Source organism: Anas acuta, chromosome 5 (assembly GCF_963932015.1).
Source record: "Anas acuta chromosome 5, bAnaAcu1.1, whole genome shotgun sequence".
NCBI lineage: Eukaryota > Metazoa > Chordata > Aves > Anseriformes > Anatidae > Anas > Anas acuta.
The window spans coordinates 12322020-12339296 of record NC_088983.1 but is presented as its reverse complement, the minus strand read 5'-3'; the positions used below and the strand labels follow the sequence as shown (position 1 = coordinate 12339296).

Below are 17277 nucleotides of genomic sequence, written 5' to 3'. Positions count from 1 at the left end.
AAAAAAAAACACAACAACAACAAAAAAACACAACTTCTCAGTATTTTGGGTGATGATTTTCTCTTGTAAGTTGGGGGTGAGGGTGGGGAGAGGTGGGGGGAGAAGAGATTACTTTGTTACCACACAGTATAGGTCACCTAAATTTGGCCCAAAGAAACTCATGTCAGTCCTCTATCTATGACTCATATTGTCTGTTTCTTGTCCATATGCTCTGTTGCCAGAGTTCTACAAAGAGCTAATTAATTTACTGATGGAAAAGCTAAGAACTTTACTTGTGCAGTTCCTTTAGATGGGTCTGGGGAGGACTGTGCATTTCCTAAAAGGGCTATATCTTTCCTGCTGTTGGTTTGTCCAACAGTGAAAGCTTAATAGCAAACAGTCGATATTAAGACAAGCTGCAAACTGGCTGTGTATTGTGAAGAAATAAAACAGGACCTGATTTTTTTTTTTTTTTTCACTTGCTTGGGATGATCACATTTTCCTGTGTTGAGCCATAGTGAGAAGCTAATGCTCTCCAGGTAGCTTACTTGCATATCATCTCTACTCTAGTTTTCTCCACTCTACTTCTATTGCTTTGGGCTAGTTTTCTGAGTTTCTCTTCTACTGTACAGAGTATTCAGCTTTTGGAGTATTTGACTCTCACTTGATTGTTCACTCTTTAATTGTTGGTCTCACACCAATTTGAATCAAAATGCAAATAAAAGCATTGTTGCTATTCACAAGCTGAAAGTCAAAACTAAGCATACAATTTATTTTGGAATTTAAATATAACTGTTCCAGTGCTACAGATTGTATGTATGCAGTCTAAAATCTGTGTTTCTCTACAGAAAATAGCACTTTCCCCATCACGAAGAATGTGCCTCTGTCCATGAATATATTTTATTACTAGTTTCCTGTTGAGTTGCTAAGAATAGTGGGCAGGGCAGCAAAACACTTATATTTCAACACTCATGGATCAGTATTAAATCTTGGAATGTATTTGGTACAGTCAGTCTGGACTGTTTCTGATTAACTCTGTGGTAATACTGCTTCCTTATTACAAGACAGAAATAGGATTCATACCAAGAGGAAATAATATCTCAAAGGACAGGTGACCCAGCAAATAAAAACTTAGTTAAAAATATGTGTATGTGCAAAGTCATTTGTCATGGTTGTAGTGCTCCTTAAATGTCATATCAAGCACCTACATCTGTAGGACTTCCTGGTAGTTAAGACTAGTTATAAAGATATATAGACAATTTCTTTTTCTATTTATTTGTAGACTACTCCATACAGGTGGAGCATTGAAAACCATTTTAATTTGTGCAGTAACTTAGTTAAACTGGAGTCCCTTAGTTAAATGGCAGCTCAAAGATTTAGCATTTATTAAAGAAAAGTGCACAGAAAAGGGAAGTACTGATTGCTTATCTTTTCAAATTGCCTGTTGTAAGAATGAGCTCTTGGGGGATGGCTTAAGTTGCCATTCATTGCTGGAAATTCCAGTATAGCTCTTGGAAGGCCTTAAAATTAGAGCAACTCCTTAAACTAATGCTCTTGTCTAAATGTCAGTTAAAGCTAACAGAAACATAAAATGAGCTCATCTGTTTGCCTTGATTTGTATGAAAATGTCAAAATTAAGACCTCTTGCCCTGACATAGATATGAAACTTGGTCTTGCCTAAGAGGGCAGAACTTTGGAGTTGTCAAGTCAGCATAGCAAGGGATCCCCACAGAGCTCAGTGGCTTTCAGAAAAGAAGTTTGAAGCTCTTCTTTTCTTCTAAGACACCATCTTCCTTCTATGCCTCCTCCTTCTTTTAAAGGTAGGTGAAATCAAAATTATCTTGTTCAACTCCTGGAAGAGTTGAATAACAAGAGCTGTGCAATTCACACAAGTAGTAGGATGGTCACACACATGGGAGAAATCTCACAAGGACCTACAGGCTTTTATAATCCCCCCTGCCCTACCTGGGAGCCCTGTAACTTATATAACCCTCTTATTCATGAATTCCTAAAAGTATGATTATTGCTCACTGACTATGGCCTATGTTTAAGCACATTGTACTTCATGCTAAGCTGACTCTAGGTCATCACTAAAATATTAAGACAATTCAGTCCCCTGGATTATTTTTTTTTTTTAATGTGAAAAGCTGAATATTTTGATATACTTCAGATGCTTTTGGTTTTTAAAGAACATTGAATTAAGTATGGTGATAGAGTTTTTATTTGAATGCATTTTAAAGACACTTGTGTATAAATCAAGAACTGATTGGTAAATTAAATTGTCTAAGCCATGCCAGCAGCAGTAGAGCTGGCAATTGCAAAAGCCTGTAATAAAGTGTTGCAGACAGGTTATCTCCTTCTTTTCATCAGTCTGTGTACTGTAGCAGCAGCAGCAAGCATTCAAATTGTACTTGATTTCACCACAGAGCACACTCAAGTGTGGTTCACAAACTACGCTGCCCTTGAACCATCTGGGGTTTGCAGCTTGGAAGCTTTTATACTCTTCAGCTTGTAAGATTGTTTTGTTACTGCTGCAGTTGTTGTCTCTGTTAGCTTTGTAAGTCCCTGTTCTAACTGTTTAGCACACTTCCCTGATAGCTTTGGTCAGAGTGCTTACATAAACTGAAATCTAGTTGCTATTAGCAATATAGACGATGTGGAGAACATCTAATTTTCCCACCTTTGATTTTCCTGACGATCAAGGATGCATCTTTGTAAAAATCTGTTTGATGCAAAAATTACGTCTTTGAAAAAATCTGTTTGAGAAGCTCTAATCCCTGTGTCACAAAGTTTTGAACTAATCACAAACACTAAAAGAAATAGGCTTCTTTCTGATAAATGTTGTGCAAAATGTCCCCCTCCCCCCCCCTTTTTTTTTTTCCATTTTTTTTCCCCTCTCCTCCTGAGCAGCTCATAGTATTGCTCAGTGATGCACTTTGCCTTGCAAGAAAGGGGTAGGCAGAGCATTATTTGTAAGCCTGGTATCACCTAGGTCCAGCCTCTTCCCTGTGACTCACTGCAGCTCCCAGTTTGATGGCATGGCTCATCTCCTCCTACCTTCTTCCTCAGTCTCTTCAGATGTTTGCTCTGCTCCCACTTGTCCCTGCAGGCCACATTACACTGCCACACCAGGTTTCATTCAGCTTGAATCTGTTCTGCCCTCTGTTCCTGTCATGTTTCTTGTTTGTTGGACACTTTCACTCCACTCAATACTTATCTAAAACTAAAAGATATTATAATGCAACACTTTTTACAGCACATGACTGGAGATGATTCCTTCCATACCGTTATCCCTGCCTTTTTGATCGTTTTTCCAAGCAGCAGGTAGAGGTTTAGGGCACAGGACAAAGGACAAAGTCACAGCAACCCCATTGCCTCAGATGAAGTCATACTGGTTTGACTGACTAGCATAGATAATACGAGTAGTGGAAATTAAGTGGAATGGACATCAGTATAAGCTACACACACATACTGTGCCCCCAATGGCATTAATAGAATTCCCAGAGCTACTGGCATAGGTAGATCAGCATGGCTCAACACCCCAAACAACCCCAGCTCTAGGTTTATAGTTCCCCTGGGGCTATGAATATATATATTCTTGTGTGTCCATTGCTTCTACTGCTGTGGTTGTCAACCACCAAACATAAAGCTCAGTGCAGTCTCTGGGGGAGAGAGACGTGTGGTTTAGCTGTGCTGCACTCACACCTTGGATGGCAGGGTGAACAAACCAGACGTGCTGCAAACAGCACTGCAGGGCTGTCACTGCTGCTGGGACTGCCTGGGAGATAGAAAATGGAAACATCTTGCAGAGCAGAGAAAAATGGAAACCATCTTTACCTGGAATATAAGTAGTCAGCTCTCTTTGCCTTTTTTTTTTTTTTTCCTCCTCTCTTTCAAAATGGACCCCAAATTGACCCTAGCTAGATGACTCTTCTACGATAACCTCTAATGACCACACATTCATGGCCCTTTCATGCCAGCATTTCCCTATGCTCTATTTCTTCTAAGCTTTCCCTGTGCCATCTCTTTGCCTGTGTCCTCAGCTGGGTGTCAAGCTGAAGCATCAGCTGGAGCCTGCAGACACTGCTGAGCAGATGCTGGAGCTGCTGCTTGCACAGCCTTATTGTTGTCCTGTGGCATTGTGCCTTTGTGCATTCAGTGGCTCCCAGCACATCAGCTGTGGATGCAAAGGCAAGACCTTGTATAAAGTAAAGGGTGATTGTTGGGTAAGTTTCTGGAAAAAAAAATTCTCTCCTTGTGTTCAAATAACTGTGGTAAAATTAGAGTAGATACAGGCTGAGAGAAGGAGGTACAAGGTGGGAATGGCAGGAATTTGCACTGTGTTTATCAGCATATGAAGAGTGTTATATTTATACCAAGTGCAAGGAAGGCAGCGTGATCTAGTGGGCATTTAGGAAGATATTCACATTTCCACTAAACTACTATATAAGCTTTCCCCCAGAGCTGCACGTGCCTTTGATGTTCCTTGAAGAGTGATTTTCCTTCCTTACCACAGATGAACTCAAACATGCTTGAGAGAAGTCCAAGATTGAAAATTCAAGAGACATAGATTGAGCTGCTGATTTACTACCAGCTGTGTGTGCAAAACAAATCACTCTCATATGCTCTGTAACAAGGGCTATAATGAACTAAAGATGTTACCTCACAGGTCCCTTGTGAGGCTTGGATCACTTTGATCAGAGATCCATAGATGATGAGTGAAGTGCCACTAGTGGTAAAGTAATCCTTAGATGGGGAGTAACATGGATACACTGCAATCTAGGAAGAGGGGAGTCTCCTTGCAGGCATTAATTATGTGAGTCTGACAGTTCATGGTGGTGATGGTGTATCTCATTTGATGTACCTTTAGATATACAGTTCAGCATATTGTGGGTCTTGAAAGCTTAGACTTAAGAATATTGAGTTATAGAGTTTCTGATTTGTCACTTAAATTTTAGGAGCATCATTTTTTAGAAAAAGCAAAAGCTTATATTGAACAATATCTATTGCCTTAACTGGCATTTCCTGTGGAGTGAGATACTCTTCAGGGTAAGAAACACTGTGAATCTGGTCAATATTTGTGTACGAAAATGTCTGGAAGTCTCTTATGTTAAACTTCACAACCTTTCCCTTGAAATGTTAAATGTTATAACCTATATTTCAAGCAGGATTAAATGAAAGCAGTGAAAGAGATACTGTGTGAGTTTGTACTGAAGTTGTGGTGGAACTGGCAGGTGTCTTCCTTTTGCATGTCTGGCCGTGCTATGGATTAAATCAGACTTGAAGGAGCAGTTTCCTGAGGATTTTCAATTTTATGTGTCAGCCACAACAGATCTGCAAGGCCCAAGACTTGGAAGGCATGTGCTCCTCTTGGAAATACACACCAAAGATAGTACAGGGCTAAGAGTCAACATAATACAGTATAGGTACATTTGAAATGTGCTTGAACTAAAATTCTCGGTCCTTGTTTACAGACATGATAAAGAACCAAATACACGAAACTGTATTTAAAAGGTTGCAGTCAGAAGTAATTAATGTTTAAAGTGACTGTATAACCATACACAGCCAACCTACATAAGTGCAGATCTCCAAGGGGTTTGTGATTATTAGTTAGCCTTACTTCCTGCCTAATATATTGGTACCTTGAGATGTTATAAACACTATGTAGTGTTAAGAATTGTTCGGTGTGAAGACTTCATTGCAGCGACATATCCTTCTAGTCGAGGTTTCAGCACAAAATAGCATGTTTCCACTTCTAAAGGAAGTCATCCCCATACCAGGCTAAACACTGATAACCTCCCACGTCTGCTTCCTACTTCTTCTTCCACCTGTACTGCTGTCACAGAAAGTCTCTGCTGAAAAAGACAGGATGAGACATCAGAGGTCACAGCAGCCCGTTGATCTGCAAGGGGAATTATTGCTGCATTATATGAGATGAATAGCACCTTTCCAAACAGGTTCTGAGTGAAGGAACATAATGCTGAGAGGTGCATTGTTGTGATGCCCTGGCTCAGTGAGTTCACTGTTGATTAAAGTACAGGTGATCAGTGGATCAGTTTTGCAGACTTCTGTGTCAGCTTCTCTGTCTCTCATGGGTCTGGCCACCCCATTCCTTGGGGGTGTACCAGATGCACTGGAGAAGGTACTTGCTCCCCTGAAGTCTCTTAGAACTGCCTTTTAACATGTCTGGGCCTGAAGGCTCCCAAGGGCTGCCACTGTGTAGCATCTCTGAGAAGTGTGGTTCTCTGCACCTATTCTGCACATGTAAAAGGCTTCCTTATCTTGAAGTGCACTGTGGAATGCAAACCTGAATTTCTCTAACCCAGGGAGTTTTCACACTGGATGAGTAGGTGGTCTTGTGGGTATCCACCTTGCTTCTCCTATTTGTCCAACAAGGTTTTGATTTTTATTATGTTTTTTATTTTTTTTGCCCATTCCAGATCCCTTCCTCCTTCCTCCTTTGCAGGAAGTGTACCCTCTGTGCACCCCAGCTTGTGCCCAGCTGCTGCAGGGTGATGCATCCTTAGCTGGCTGCAGGAGGAGTGAGGAAGAAGCTGGGCCTAGCACAACACCTTCAAGTATGATGTGGTAGTGGCTTTCCTGTGTGTTACACTGGTTTCTTCATCCTACTTCTTATAAAAAAAAAAAAAAACACCTCTTTCCTCCTGTACTGTCCTCTTCCCTCATTTATTTATTTTTTTCTTCCCTGACTTCAGGTTCTCTCTCCTCATAGCGTCTCTGAAGCCACTGTGCTTAAGAAATGAGGCAGTCTGTCTTAACCTGGGTGTCAGACTTGGATAGGTTTAGGAAAGATCTAATCTCTTAGGTCTGTAAATTCAGCAGGCATTTAAAATAACAGCTCCAGATTTGATTTCAGTTTCTGTGTCAAACTTTGCATCCAAAACAATGACAGAAGCTCTGCAAAGCTCGGGATGGAGCAGCATAACTTCTGTGCTGGGCCCTGCTGGAGCTCTCACAGCCCAGCTCACTGCTCCGCTCAGGCACCAGCTTGGGTGACGGGGACCAGCCTCCATCAGAAGCAATTTTTACACACATGAAGTGTAAGCAGAAAACTTCATTAACAAGCTGCTGACACAGCCTGACCCTTCTCTTGTCAGAGTTAATAGCTAAACTCCCACCTCCTCCAGTGGGGCAATATGAGATTTCCATCTTTACAAGTGCTCAGGAAGTACTGAGGTGCTGCTGCATGTCTGACAGCTGCAAAACTAGGGTGTTAGGAAGATGGAGCTTTATGATTATTTACTCTTGTCATAGAAAACTCTCCCTCTCTTTTTCTGTTTGTTCCTGAGTTTATTCTCCTGGGCTTTGCAGCATGTTATTGCAAATGTGGCAAGAGCCTGACTATTAAAAGCAGAGGCCAAAAGAATGCTCAGGAAGGTATAAGAAGTATTGTATCGTGTTTGTGCACACATGCTTATCAAGTGAACATGTAAATATGTATTTGCTTGCATCTGCTAACAGAATAATTCATGGCATGAGTGTGCATACACCATAGGGGATCTTGCTTAGAATTTTTAGTAAACACAGGACCACATACTGAGGTGCTTTTTCAGTCCTTACTCAGGAAAAACTCACAGCTGTAATGTTATAGCACGTACATGCAAAACAATAATATATTGCACAGGGTTTTTCTTTCAGCTCATAAGTTATTTACTCTTTCAGTCACGTAAGAGAGTACAAAAGATGTACAACTGAAGTACTTTATAAATAAATGACATTAGAAACTTTCTGATGTGCATCTTCAAGTCCACTGTAAGAGACTTAAACTCCTTGTTCTCAAAAGAAAAACAGGATTTTGTTTCCAGCCCAGAATTCATTAAACATTTTTGCTCTTTCATAATCACCAATTTCCCCCCTGTTATTTACAGAATTCTAGCACTTTTATGCATTTCTGAAAACTCAGGATAGCCATTCAAAACTCAAGGCATTAAAAAGTTGTGCTTGGACAATAGTTGTCACTAACCAAACTGAATCACCAGGCTCAGGGAAGGAATTTGGGCTTGTCCAATAAAACCAAGTAAGAGCAAGGCTAGTGTTTTGGTTATCAAATTAAGTTCCATAAAATATTTAAAGGGTAATTAAAAGTTCAGCTTTTACTTATCACTTCGATAATACCTGGGGATTTAATTAATAAACAAGATTTTATTTTTAAAATTATTTTTAAAGGGCTAGAATGCTTTTTTTCTATTTTCTCTCTTTTTCTTTCTTAACAACATACACAAAAGCAATATCCCCCAAAGCAGACTTGCACTCGGACATGAGATGGAAAACTTGTGTTTATAAAAGCCATCTCCTTTTGCTTAAAGCAGTGAGATGTGCTGAGAAACTGGTACAGTATGACAACATTTTAAACACAGAGACAAGATTTATCTGGCTGGTATACAATATAAAACAAAAATTGAACACCAATGTTACAGCATTATACTGAAACAAACCACAGTAATTAGATGCTTTGAAGTCAAGCCTATATTTTCTTCAGCTTTTTTTTTCTTTTTCTTTTTTTTTCATGAATTATTGATCTACTTTCCTCATTAAATGGAATGGCAGGCTCTTGCAGTAAATGGACAAGTGACTACAACATTTATATAATCAAATATCCTCTGCATCTGGCAATAAAACATGTTAGTGTATAAAACACCCCTTCTGAATTGACATGTCTGAAAAACAGATTTTATAGTATAACAACATTCCTTTTCTTTTGTCTCTAAAACACAGCTTCCCTTACATCGTCATGCAATCCCATATTTTACACTGATCATATTAAGCAAAATATTTTCAAAGAGCCTGTATTGCCCATTGTGCAGTACAACATTTCTTGTCTATAATGAGATGTAAATAAACTGTCTCACTTACCTTATTTTCTCCATCTCTGCCGCAGAGGCCTACAAGAAATCAAATAATAGGAGCAAGTGAATGAAAGAAAACATTCACTCTGCAGATTTATGCATAGTTAAGGTTTCCAAATGGTTTTCGACAAGTGTCTACAAAGCGACGGTAAGCAAACCCCACATCTGCATTAGCTGAAAATAACATTGAGAGATTAACTCAGGAATAATGCAGCACGCTGCAGGAGCACTGTATACCCACGAGCCATGGGCAACAGAATGACTCAGTTGTAGCGCTGAGGCAGAAAATGGGGAGAGAAAGGAAAAGGAAAAAAAAAAAAAGCAGCAGCAAGTAACAGGTTACTGTGCCTCCTGGATTTCACAGGAAAAGTTGAAATGCTGTGCTACCCTCTGCGTGGTGGGCATGGCAGCAGTGCTCGGCTGGCAGGGAAATTAAAGTGACTTCATCACACATGAATTTTGAGCTCAGTTCATCGTGTTTCGCGGAGCCTGACAGATGGAGTGGACACAGGCTTGCATCCTTCGTGGGAGTTTCAAATAACCAAATTACTTTCCTCAAGTAATACGCTATCTTGACAATTAGCATTTCAGTATGTGTGGGCTTTTCATTAACCCCTTCATTGCTACTCACCTGCAACTCCAGTAACTCCCCAGTTCTTTCTGCCTGCCGGGCAGCTGGATTTCCATTAACCCTTTGGCAGTTGCCCATCAATCCTGCAGCCTTAAATCTTTACATCCCAGTAGAGCAGAAGGTGGTAATTTTATTAACCTGACTTGTTTCTTTATACCATATAGATGCTGTAAATTCCTACTTATCTATAGCATGGAGCATTAATCTGTCAGTATGTACATGAAAAGCAGACCCCTTGGTTAACCCCTTGGTTTCTTTTTCATCGTTATCTAGTGTGGATCCTTAATAGCTGCTTCCATTTCATCTTATCACACCACTGGCACAGGATCTTAGCAGTCCTCCTGGCCCCGCTTTACTGTAACTAGGGAATGCACATTCAGAGCAATCCTGCGATCTCTAGAGCCAGATAAATCCCAGCATCTCAGAATCTCTTATTTATACTGAAGGCATTGCCCATTAATCATGGACACTTTCAACCTTATTGATTAATGACTAACAATCATATTTGAGTATGAAATAAATTAAAGATTAAAAATAGGGAAATATTAATCAGTTAACCAGCAGGAAATTTGTCAAACTGCCTAACAAAAGATCCCAAATGACAAATTGTTGGTTCCTCATTGTGTCCCTCATTTTCCTCTTCTTATTTATTCTTGATTTGCCCATTTGATAAGTTGTCAGTCAGACCAGTGTTTGTGCGATGATTTCTGCTGACAGACATTAAGACTCTTAGGCATTCACCAGAACTTGGTATGCAAGAAGCCAGCTGCAGGAAAACCCCTCCTCAGCTTCCGAGAAGTGGATGTGATACGCATTATGTGCTCCCTGCATGTCTGTTGGAAGCAGAGTGTTGCCCATGGTAAATCCCAGATGTTGAGATTAATGTCTAACTCAGGGACCTGTAATTGCTTTCTCTAATTTGTATCTATCCATTGAACCCATGCTTATTCTGTAGTGTGCAGGAAATAGTTTAAACATTACCGATTGGAAAACAAACCACGGGGGCATTTCCCTGTGCGTAGGAAGCTGCTGGCGGCCCCATGGGCTTGCTACTTTGGTTTTCCTGAGATGTATTCTCAAAAAACTGTCCTAATCATCATGCTTCTGTCATTCTGTGGAGAATTCATTTTTGCTGGAGCTACTCACTATGGCTTTACCTTGAACTGCGGGAGTCAGCTGTGACAACTGAATACTTAAAGATCTGGTTTTAATGCTTCGACTTTGGCAGTATCTACAGATAGAAGGGGAAGTTGCCCAAGCTTTACTTTTGCCTAGTGCAAGAATGAGGGTTCCATGTGATTACAGCACAGGATGGGGAAGAGGAGCTGTAGGTTGTTTTTTGGCTATATTCTATTGACCTCATCTGTGAAGCGTTAGCTGCCAATCCCAACTGGAAATTGGTGGGGGAAAGAAAAGCACAGGAAAAGCCTGACACAAAAAGAAAACAGAAAACTAAATCTAGCTACAATCACTTCTGTCAGATTTACTCTCTCTCTCTCTCTTTTTTCTCTTTATTTAATATGATTCTGTTTATTTATCTATTTATTAATAAGAAGTCTCTTTTTTCCTTCCTCACAGTAAAGTTACTTTTTTTTTTTTTTCCTTTTCTTTTGTGTGTGTGTAACAGGGCCAATTTTCCTTTGGACCATTGGGGATGTTCTTCTCTGCTTTTCTCTGACAGCCTGGTCAGTGAAGAGAATCTTGTCTCCTTGTCTGATGATGGGAGCAATGGCTTCAGATCAGCCCTCCTCAAACAAGATGCTCTGACCTGAGTCAAAGCCTTTCTGGGCTGTGGCGCTACAATGTTCTGTCTTCTGATGGGGATCTACTTCCAGTAAATGAATAAAAGCAGGTGAAAGGACTAGATCCAAAGGTATGTTTCAGGGGAATGTCCTAGCCTGCATATTAGAGAGTCAAATGTGCATACAGGAATCTAGGTGAAAATAAAGATAAGAGCATCCATAGAAATACAGCTTTCATACCAAGCAGTTCACTTTCTCAGGCAATTATTTTCCTTTGGAAGACCTTTTTTTTTTTTTTTTTTCTCCTTTTTTTACTTCTTTTTCCTTTCCTTCTCTATTTTTTCCTTCTTTTATTCTTTCCTTCTCTCTTTTCCAGTTCTTGTCTTCTCTCCTCTCTTTTACAATTCTTATAATCCCTTCCTTAGAAATTCAAAATTATTTTAAAAGTCTGTGTTTCTGAAACAGCTCTGTTTTCACAAGGTGGCATTTTTTACTGAGGCAAAATTGCTGTTTCCTAGCCAATTCCCTGCCACTGCTACAGCCTGTGGAAGCTTAGAGGCTACATCATCCTTAGATGGCTCTCCATGAAGGCTCCCATCTGAAACGTCCTACTGAATTGATTTTAAAATATATTCTAAACGGCTCTGAATTGGACAATTTTAGGGTGTCTTGTGGGACCTATTTCAAGTAGAAATGCTGAAGTTAAGGTTGGTATGAGGGTATCCTTTATGATATGTCATTTATGAGTTGCTGCTTGCTAGTGAGTTGATTTATTGTAAGTGCTTCTTGATGTTTGAACTGAGCAGTGTGATTAGAGCCATGTGTGAGTTTTTTAATAACATTTTTAATTAAGATCAGTAATTACCTTTAATTACAGAAGTATCAGATGTAATTTAAATACTTTTCTTTTTTTCTTAAAAAAAAAGCAAAACAATATCAAGGCAGTGTGACTAAAGAATTTTTAATCATACTAAAAATAACAATTTTTGCCATTATCAAATAGATTCGCCTTCAATGACCTCCATTTCTGTATACTGTCTCCTACATAAAATATGGAGATTGGATTGAAGATTTTCCTTTCCATGGAAGTCCTTGGTGTGCTAACTTTGCCTTCGAGCACTTTCAGGCAGTGTCTAAAAGTGTTGGTAGATATTTGTCTGGTTTTCAAGTATATTTTTTTTTTGAAAGTGTGAAACAGAACAATTGACAAGATTCTTTTCTGGAAATGGCAAGCAAGTCCATTTTGCAACAGGTATTCTAAAGTCGTTGTCTTCCTCTTACTCCTCCTTCTCCTCCTCCTCTTCCTCTTCTTCTTCTTCTCCTTCCTCTCCTTTCTTCCTCATCTTCTTCTTCCTTCCTCTTCTTCTTCCTCTTTTTCTTTTTCAGTGTTTGTTTTAAATGGCTATTTGATATTCTTTGCTATTTGTTATATATATATTTTTGAGAACAGTAATTCACTTGCTTGACTGAAAGCGGGGATGTTGTTAATGGAAACCCCAGGAATTTTACTGTGGCTTTTTTTCCATTTAGAATGTGGTTACTGCTTTTTAGTCAGCATGACAACCTCTCAATTGTTTTCAAGTCAGTAGAGCAAATGAAAAACACTGTGATCCCCTATTTTTTTAATCTCCCCATATTTAATTAATGAGTCAAACAACCACAAGACAATGGCAGAACATTCTTAGTCATTTTCGTACATAAAACTTAATATAGTGATCAGATTCTTTGATTGTTTATTCTTATATGATTAGTGTTTGCAATGTTGATTGTTGAACCAAAACCTTTTTATTAAGGTAGAAAATCAGGCTGACAGATCTCTCAGCTATCTAATAAAATGTCCTTTCCCTAATCTTACGGTCAATTTTCATTCCTCGGTATCTTCCCAGATAATGTCTGAAAGAGAAGGTCTTCCCAGGAGGTGACAGCTATTCTCTCTCTCCCTCTCTCTCTTTAAATTCAACCTTTTTTTTTTTTTTTTTTTTTTTTTTCCTGGATTATTTTGCTTTCTTGGAAATACATGTTTCATTTTATAAGGAGAGACAGCTCCCTGAACCTGGCTCAGTACTCACCAGTACTTACCTTTGAGTTCAGTGGACTTTAGGTTGACATGTTGGCTACCAAACATATAAGACAAGAAAGGGCAGCAAGAAATTATTTCTGCTCATTTAGTCTGATGTATTACTTTAAGTTGGTCAGTACTGTGGAATTTACTTTTATTTCTGTAAATGAGAAACTGTAAATGAGAGTTCAGCCACTGCTAAAGTCTCGTGTATACCCAGTGCATTTGTAAACTGCCACGTTTTCAATCATAACTGTTTCACTTCAACATTCCTTTTGTTCTCACAGTTCTACTAATGACTGATTGACACGAATCAGTTTGGCCATTTGCTTTTCTCTTCTACAGGGTACAAGAGTAAAAGAGTTGATTTAATAAAATTTATGGACTACATAATTTGATAGGATCAATCTTTAATTAGACTCGACCCATTTTTAGAGATAAAGTAGAGGCTTCAAAGAACTACTCAAGTGATGAGAAAAATATAGAAATTTATTATATAGGAACTTTCATAGAACTAAGGAAACATCTGCATTTGATTTGGTTTTACATGTTGACTGTATCTAATGGATTTTTATCAAAGAAGAATAATCTTTCTGTAAAACTCTTGCCTGAAATTGTCATAGAGATATAAAGAAAATTAAATTGTCATAGATATACAAAGAAAATTACATTTAGTTTTCCATGGCTGACACTGTAATAGATATTTTGTTCAGAAAAGACTACCTCCATGAACACCTCCAAACCACAGGCCGTAAAACACCTCCACTGTTCTCAGACCATTCAAAGACACTTAGTATACAAAAGGTGAAGAGGCATAGTGATTCACTTCAGGAAGAAGGCAGAAGAGGTCAAGAACATCTCTAATATCCTATGTCCCTGCAGTAAAGAATGTATTAGGATCATTGGACATTTTCCCTTGCAAAAAGGAACATTATGTTTATTACAAAGAATGAGAGGATTTCATTAAACTGTAGGGTTTTTGCTTGTTGGACCTGAGGAAAATTATCTGACAATCAATTTAGACATGAGTAAACAAGAGTAAGACATACCAATTCTCACTGTACCACCAAGAGCAGCATTGTATCATTTCAGCATCCCCTCCCTCTCTGGCACAAACTTCTGATGCTTTCTAAAGCAGAGGAAGAAGCTCTCCACAGTCAAGTGGGAGAGACAAATAGAAGAAAAAGACAAATAGAAGCTCAGACCTTTGGAACTAATAGCATATGACAAAGATATGCTGTATACAGGCCCACCTCAGTAAAGAAACAGATAAATTATCTTTTTAATTCTTAGAGAAAACAACTAAGTTCAACACCCAAAATGTTCACACCATACTGTACCTCCAGATCATCACTACTCTGTCATGCAAAGTCCATAAGCCTGTTGAGCTCCATCTTGAAAAAGTTATTTTTTTCCCCATGTGTTCCTGAACACTACTAAACTGATGGAAATCAGAGGGTGATTCCAACCATGCTAAATTGTGTATGACCAGTTTTTCTCTGTTTAATCTTGAAGCAGGTTTGTTTAAATTTAAAGCATGTTACTCCTACATTATTATTATTATTATTTTTTAATTCCAACATGCAGTTATGAAGATATGTCTTATTTGAGAGGGAAAGCAAGACATGATTCTTTGACTGCTCTTAGAAGATTATACTCATTCCTTCTGTCATTTCAGTGTCCCTTCTCTGGATCTATTCCAAATTAACTTAATCTGATTTGCAATGGTCTGATTAGGGCTGTATATCATGTACAAGACACCTTACCAGTACCTTGTATAATAATACGAATGCTTCAGCATCTCTAAAGAGAATATATCTGCAGTATGTCTTAGGCTTGTCTCAGATTTCCCATAGTTCAGCTGTATTGGAGGCTCATAGCTATTTTAGTCTAGCAGTACACCTAGATCTCAGTTTCTCTGCTACTTCCAAATGAGCCCCACTACATGAAGTCTTTACATGGATGGATTTGTGTTAAATTGCATCCCATTTCCATTATTCTGTTTATAATGTATGCAAACCTGATTATGAACTCATGGTTACTATGCATCCAAAAACTTCTTGTAAAGTTCCATTAGCAAACAGACTTCCTTTTAAACGTATATATATTTTTTAATACAATTTTCATTCAGATTAATAATCTTGATTTACTCTCTATTTTATCAGTTTTAAACAGTAATTTTCAGATGAGCATTTTATGTACTGCTTTTTGCAAATCTAGATAGACCAAGATACATTCCTTTCGTCTGAAATTGGTTCCTTTAGTAGTTTTAACAGAAGTATCTTTTTGTGTTTTATGCTACTTCTCTGCATCCGTGACTGCTCAGCTTGCTTGACCATGTAAGCCTTCACCCTCCTTTGTGTTACATTTTCTCTTTACCAGTTAGAATATGACATTTGAACCAATGCACTCAGTGAAAAGCTTTTTCTTCTGGGCTTTCTGCTTCATATGACAATCTATCAGGATCTTGAGATGAGGATTACCATAAGATTCCTGATATCAGCAGGGCGAATGAGCCCAACTTGCTCTCTTTACCTATGGTAGTTATTTTTTTGTCTTCTTCCTTAATCAGATATCACAAAATTACCCTCACATTCACTATCATCCCTATTTAAAGGTGAGACAAATTAGCATTTTAAATAATTGGACCATATCTAAATTATCCTGAACTTCTCTCTGACCTTCAGCATACACTAGGTCTTCCTTTTTTTAATTTTTTTTTTTTTTTATTAAAAAAAAATAATCTTTTCCTGTTTATATAGTTGAAGATCTTTTTAGAGCTATTCTTGAAAAATCCTTAGCAAGGTCTATATTCAATGAAATTCTTGCTGAGGGAGTGGGGAATAACCACAACAAAAATGAGATAGAAATCTTGGGCATTTTTCTCACTGTAGGCCTTTAAGTTCTCCACAGTGTATAATACATGTGTGAGTATGTATCAAATAACCAAAAATTAAAATGAAAATATAACCTACAGGCTTCTCTTTCACATGCTTGGGAAAACATAACATTCTCAAGCTGTTTTATTTCCTAATATTTTAGGATCTTTGTTTTGCTTCCTTAGTTTCATTTTCACTCTGTAAAGTCTCAGAGCCAGCTTCCCAATAGGGGTAAATTAGCAGAGCTCCGGTGAAGTCAAGCCTTGCTGATTGATACCACTAGAAGCTCTGCTCTTAAATGGCTGTTTTGGTGAGTCAAGCTGATTTCTGTGATATCCAGTACTCTCAGCTGGCATGAGATGCTACAGTCCCTCTGTTTCTCTATCTCAAAAAACAAACAAACAAACAAAAGTCCCCCACCCAAAACAAACAAACAAAACAAAATCAAAAACAAAGAAATAACAGCAACAAACAACAAAAAAACAGTCCCAATGAACTTGCACCTGATCTCTATGTTGCTTGGCAAACCATCCAGTGAAACCTGAACAAAGACTACCAAAATTAGGCAGCTTTTTGCCTCAAAACACCAGTTAAGACTCCCAACTGCTCAGTATGCTTTTTCTCAGTCAGATGACTTGAACTTGTACACTTAGTTAATTTGATTAAATTGGCTATTTGTATTAAAATAGTCCTTGTAGCCATCAGCAGAGATGAGGCTCCATGGTGCTAGGAGCTGTACAAACTAGTCATGTAAAGAGGAAAGCCTTTCCCTGACAATCTGACTGGCTAAAATAGACACAGATCCATTCAGTATTTTCTTCATTTGTATGATGCCAAGACACAGTAGCACTTGTGTTTTGTGAGACTGGATTGATGAACTATGTTTTCTTAACAGTTCTTCAGCATCATATGACTCCATAGAATTTCAGAAGGTGAAAACAGAGAGGTGAAACCAAGCTGCCTCTCCAGCTGACCCTCTGTACACTTCCAGCTAGCTTGACTCCAGTATGACCCCACCAGGTACAGTTCATCAGTATTGTAAGTGAGCAGAGGCTGAGAAGCCAGAAGAAAATGTAATCTAATTGACTAACTGGAGTCTGTGTGTCTTAAACCAATACAT

At 38.5% G+C, this 17277-nt stretch overlaps 1 protein-coding gene across 3 annotated transcripts in view; it reads right to left on the bottom strand.

Annotated features, from left to right (window-relative positions):
- The window catches only part of BEGAIN (brain enriched guanylate kinase associated), a 162776-nt gene that overhangs the window by 106085 nt on the left and 39414 nt on the right, over positions 1 to 17277 (bottom strand). For all 3 annotated transcript variants that reach the window (XM_068682760.1, XM_068682759.1, XM_068682761.1), the window contains exon 2: positions 8854 to 8882. In XM_068682760.1, the coding sequence (XP_068538861.1) occupies positions 8854 to 8867 (14 nt within the window). In that variant the 5' untranslated portion in view covers positions 8868 to 8882. The remainder of the gene's footprint in view (positions 1 to 8853; positions 8883 to 17277) is intronic.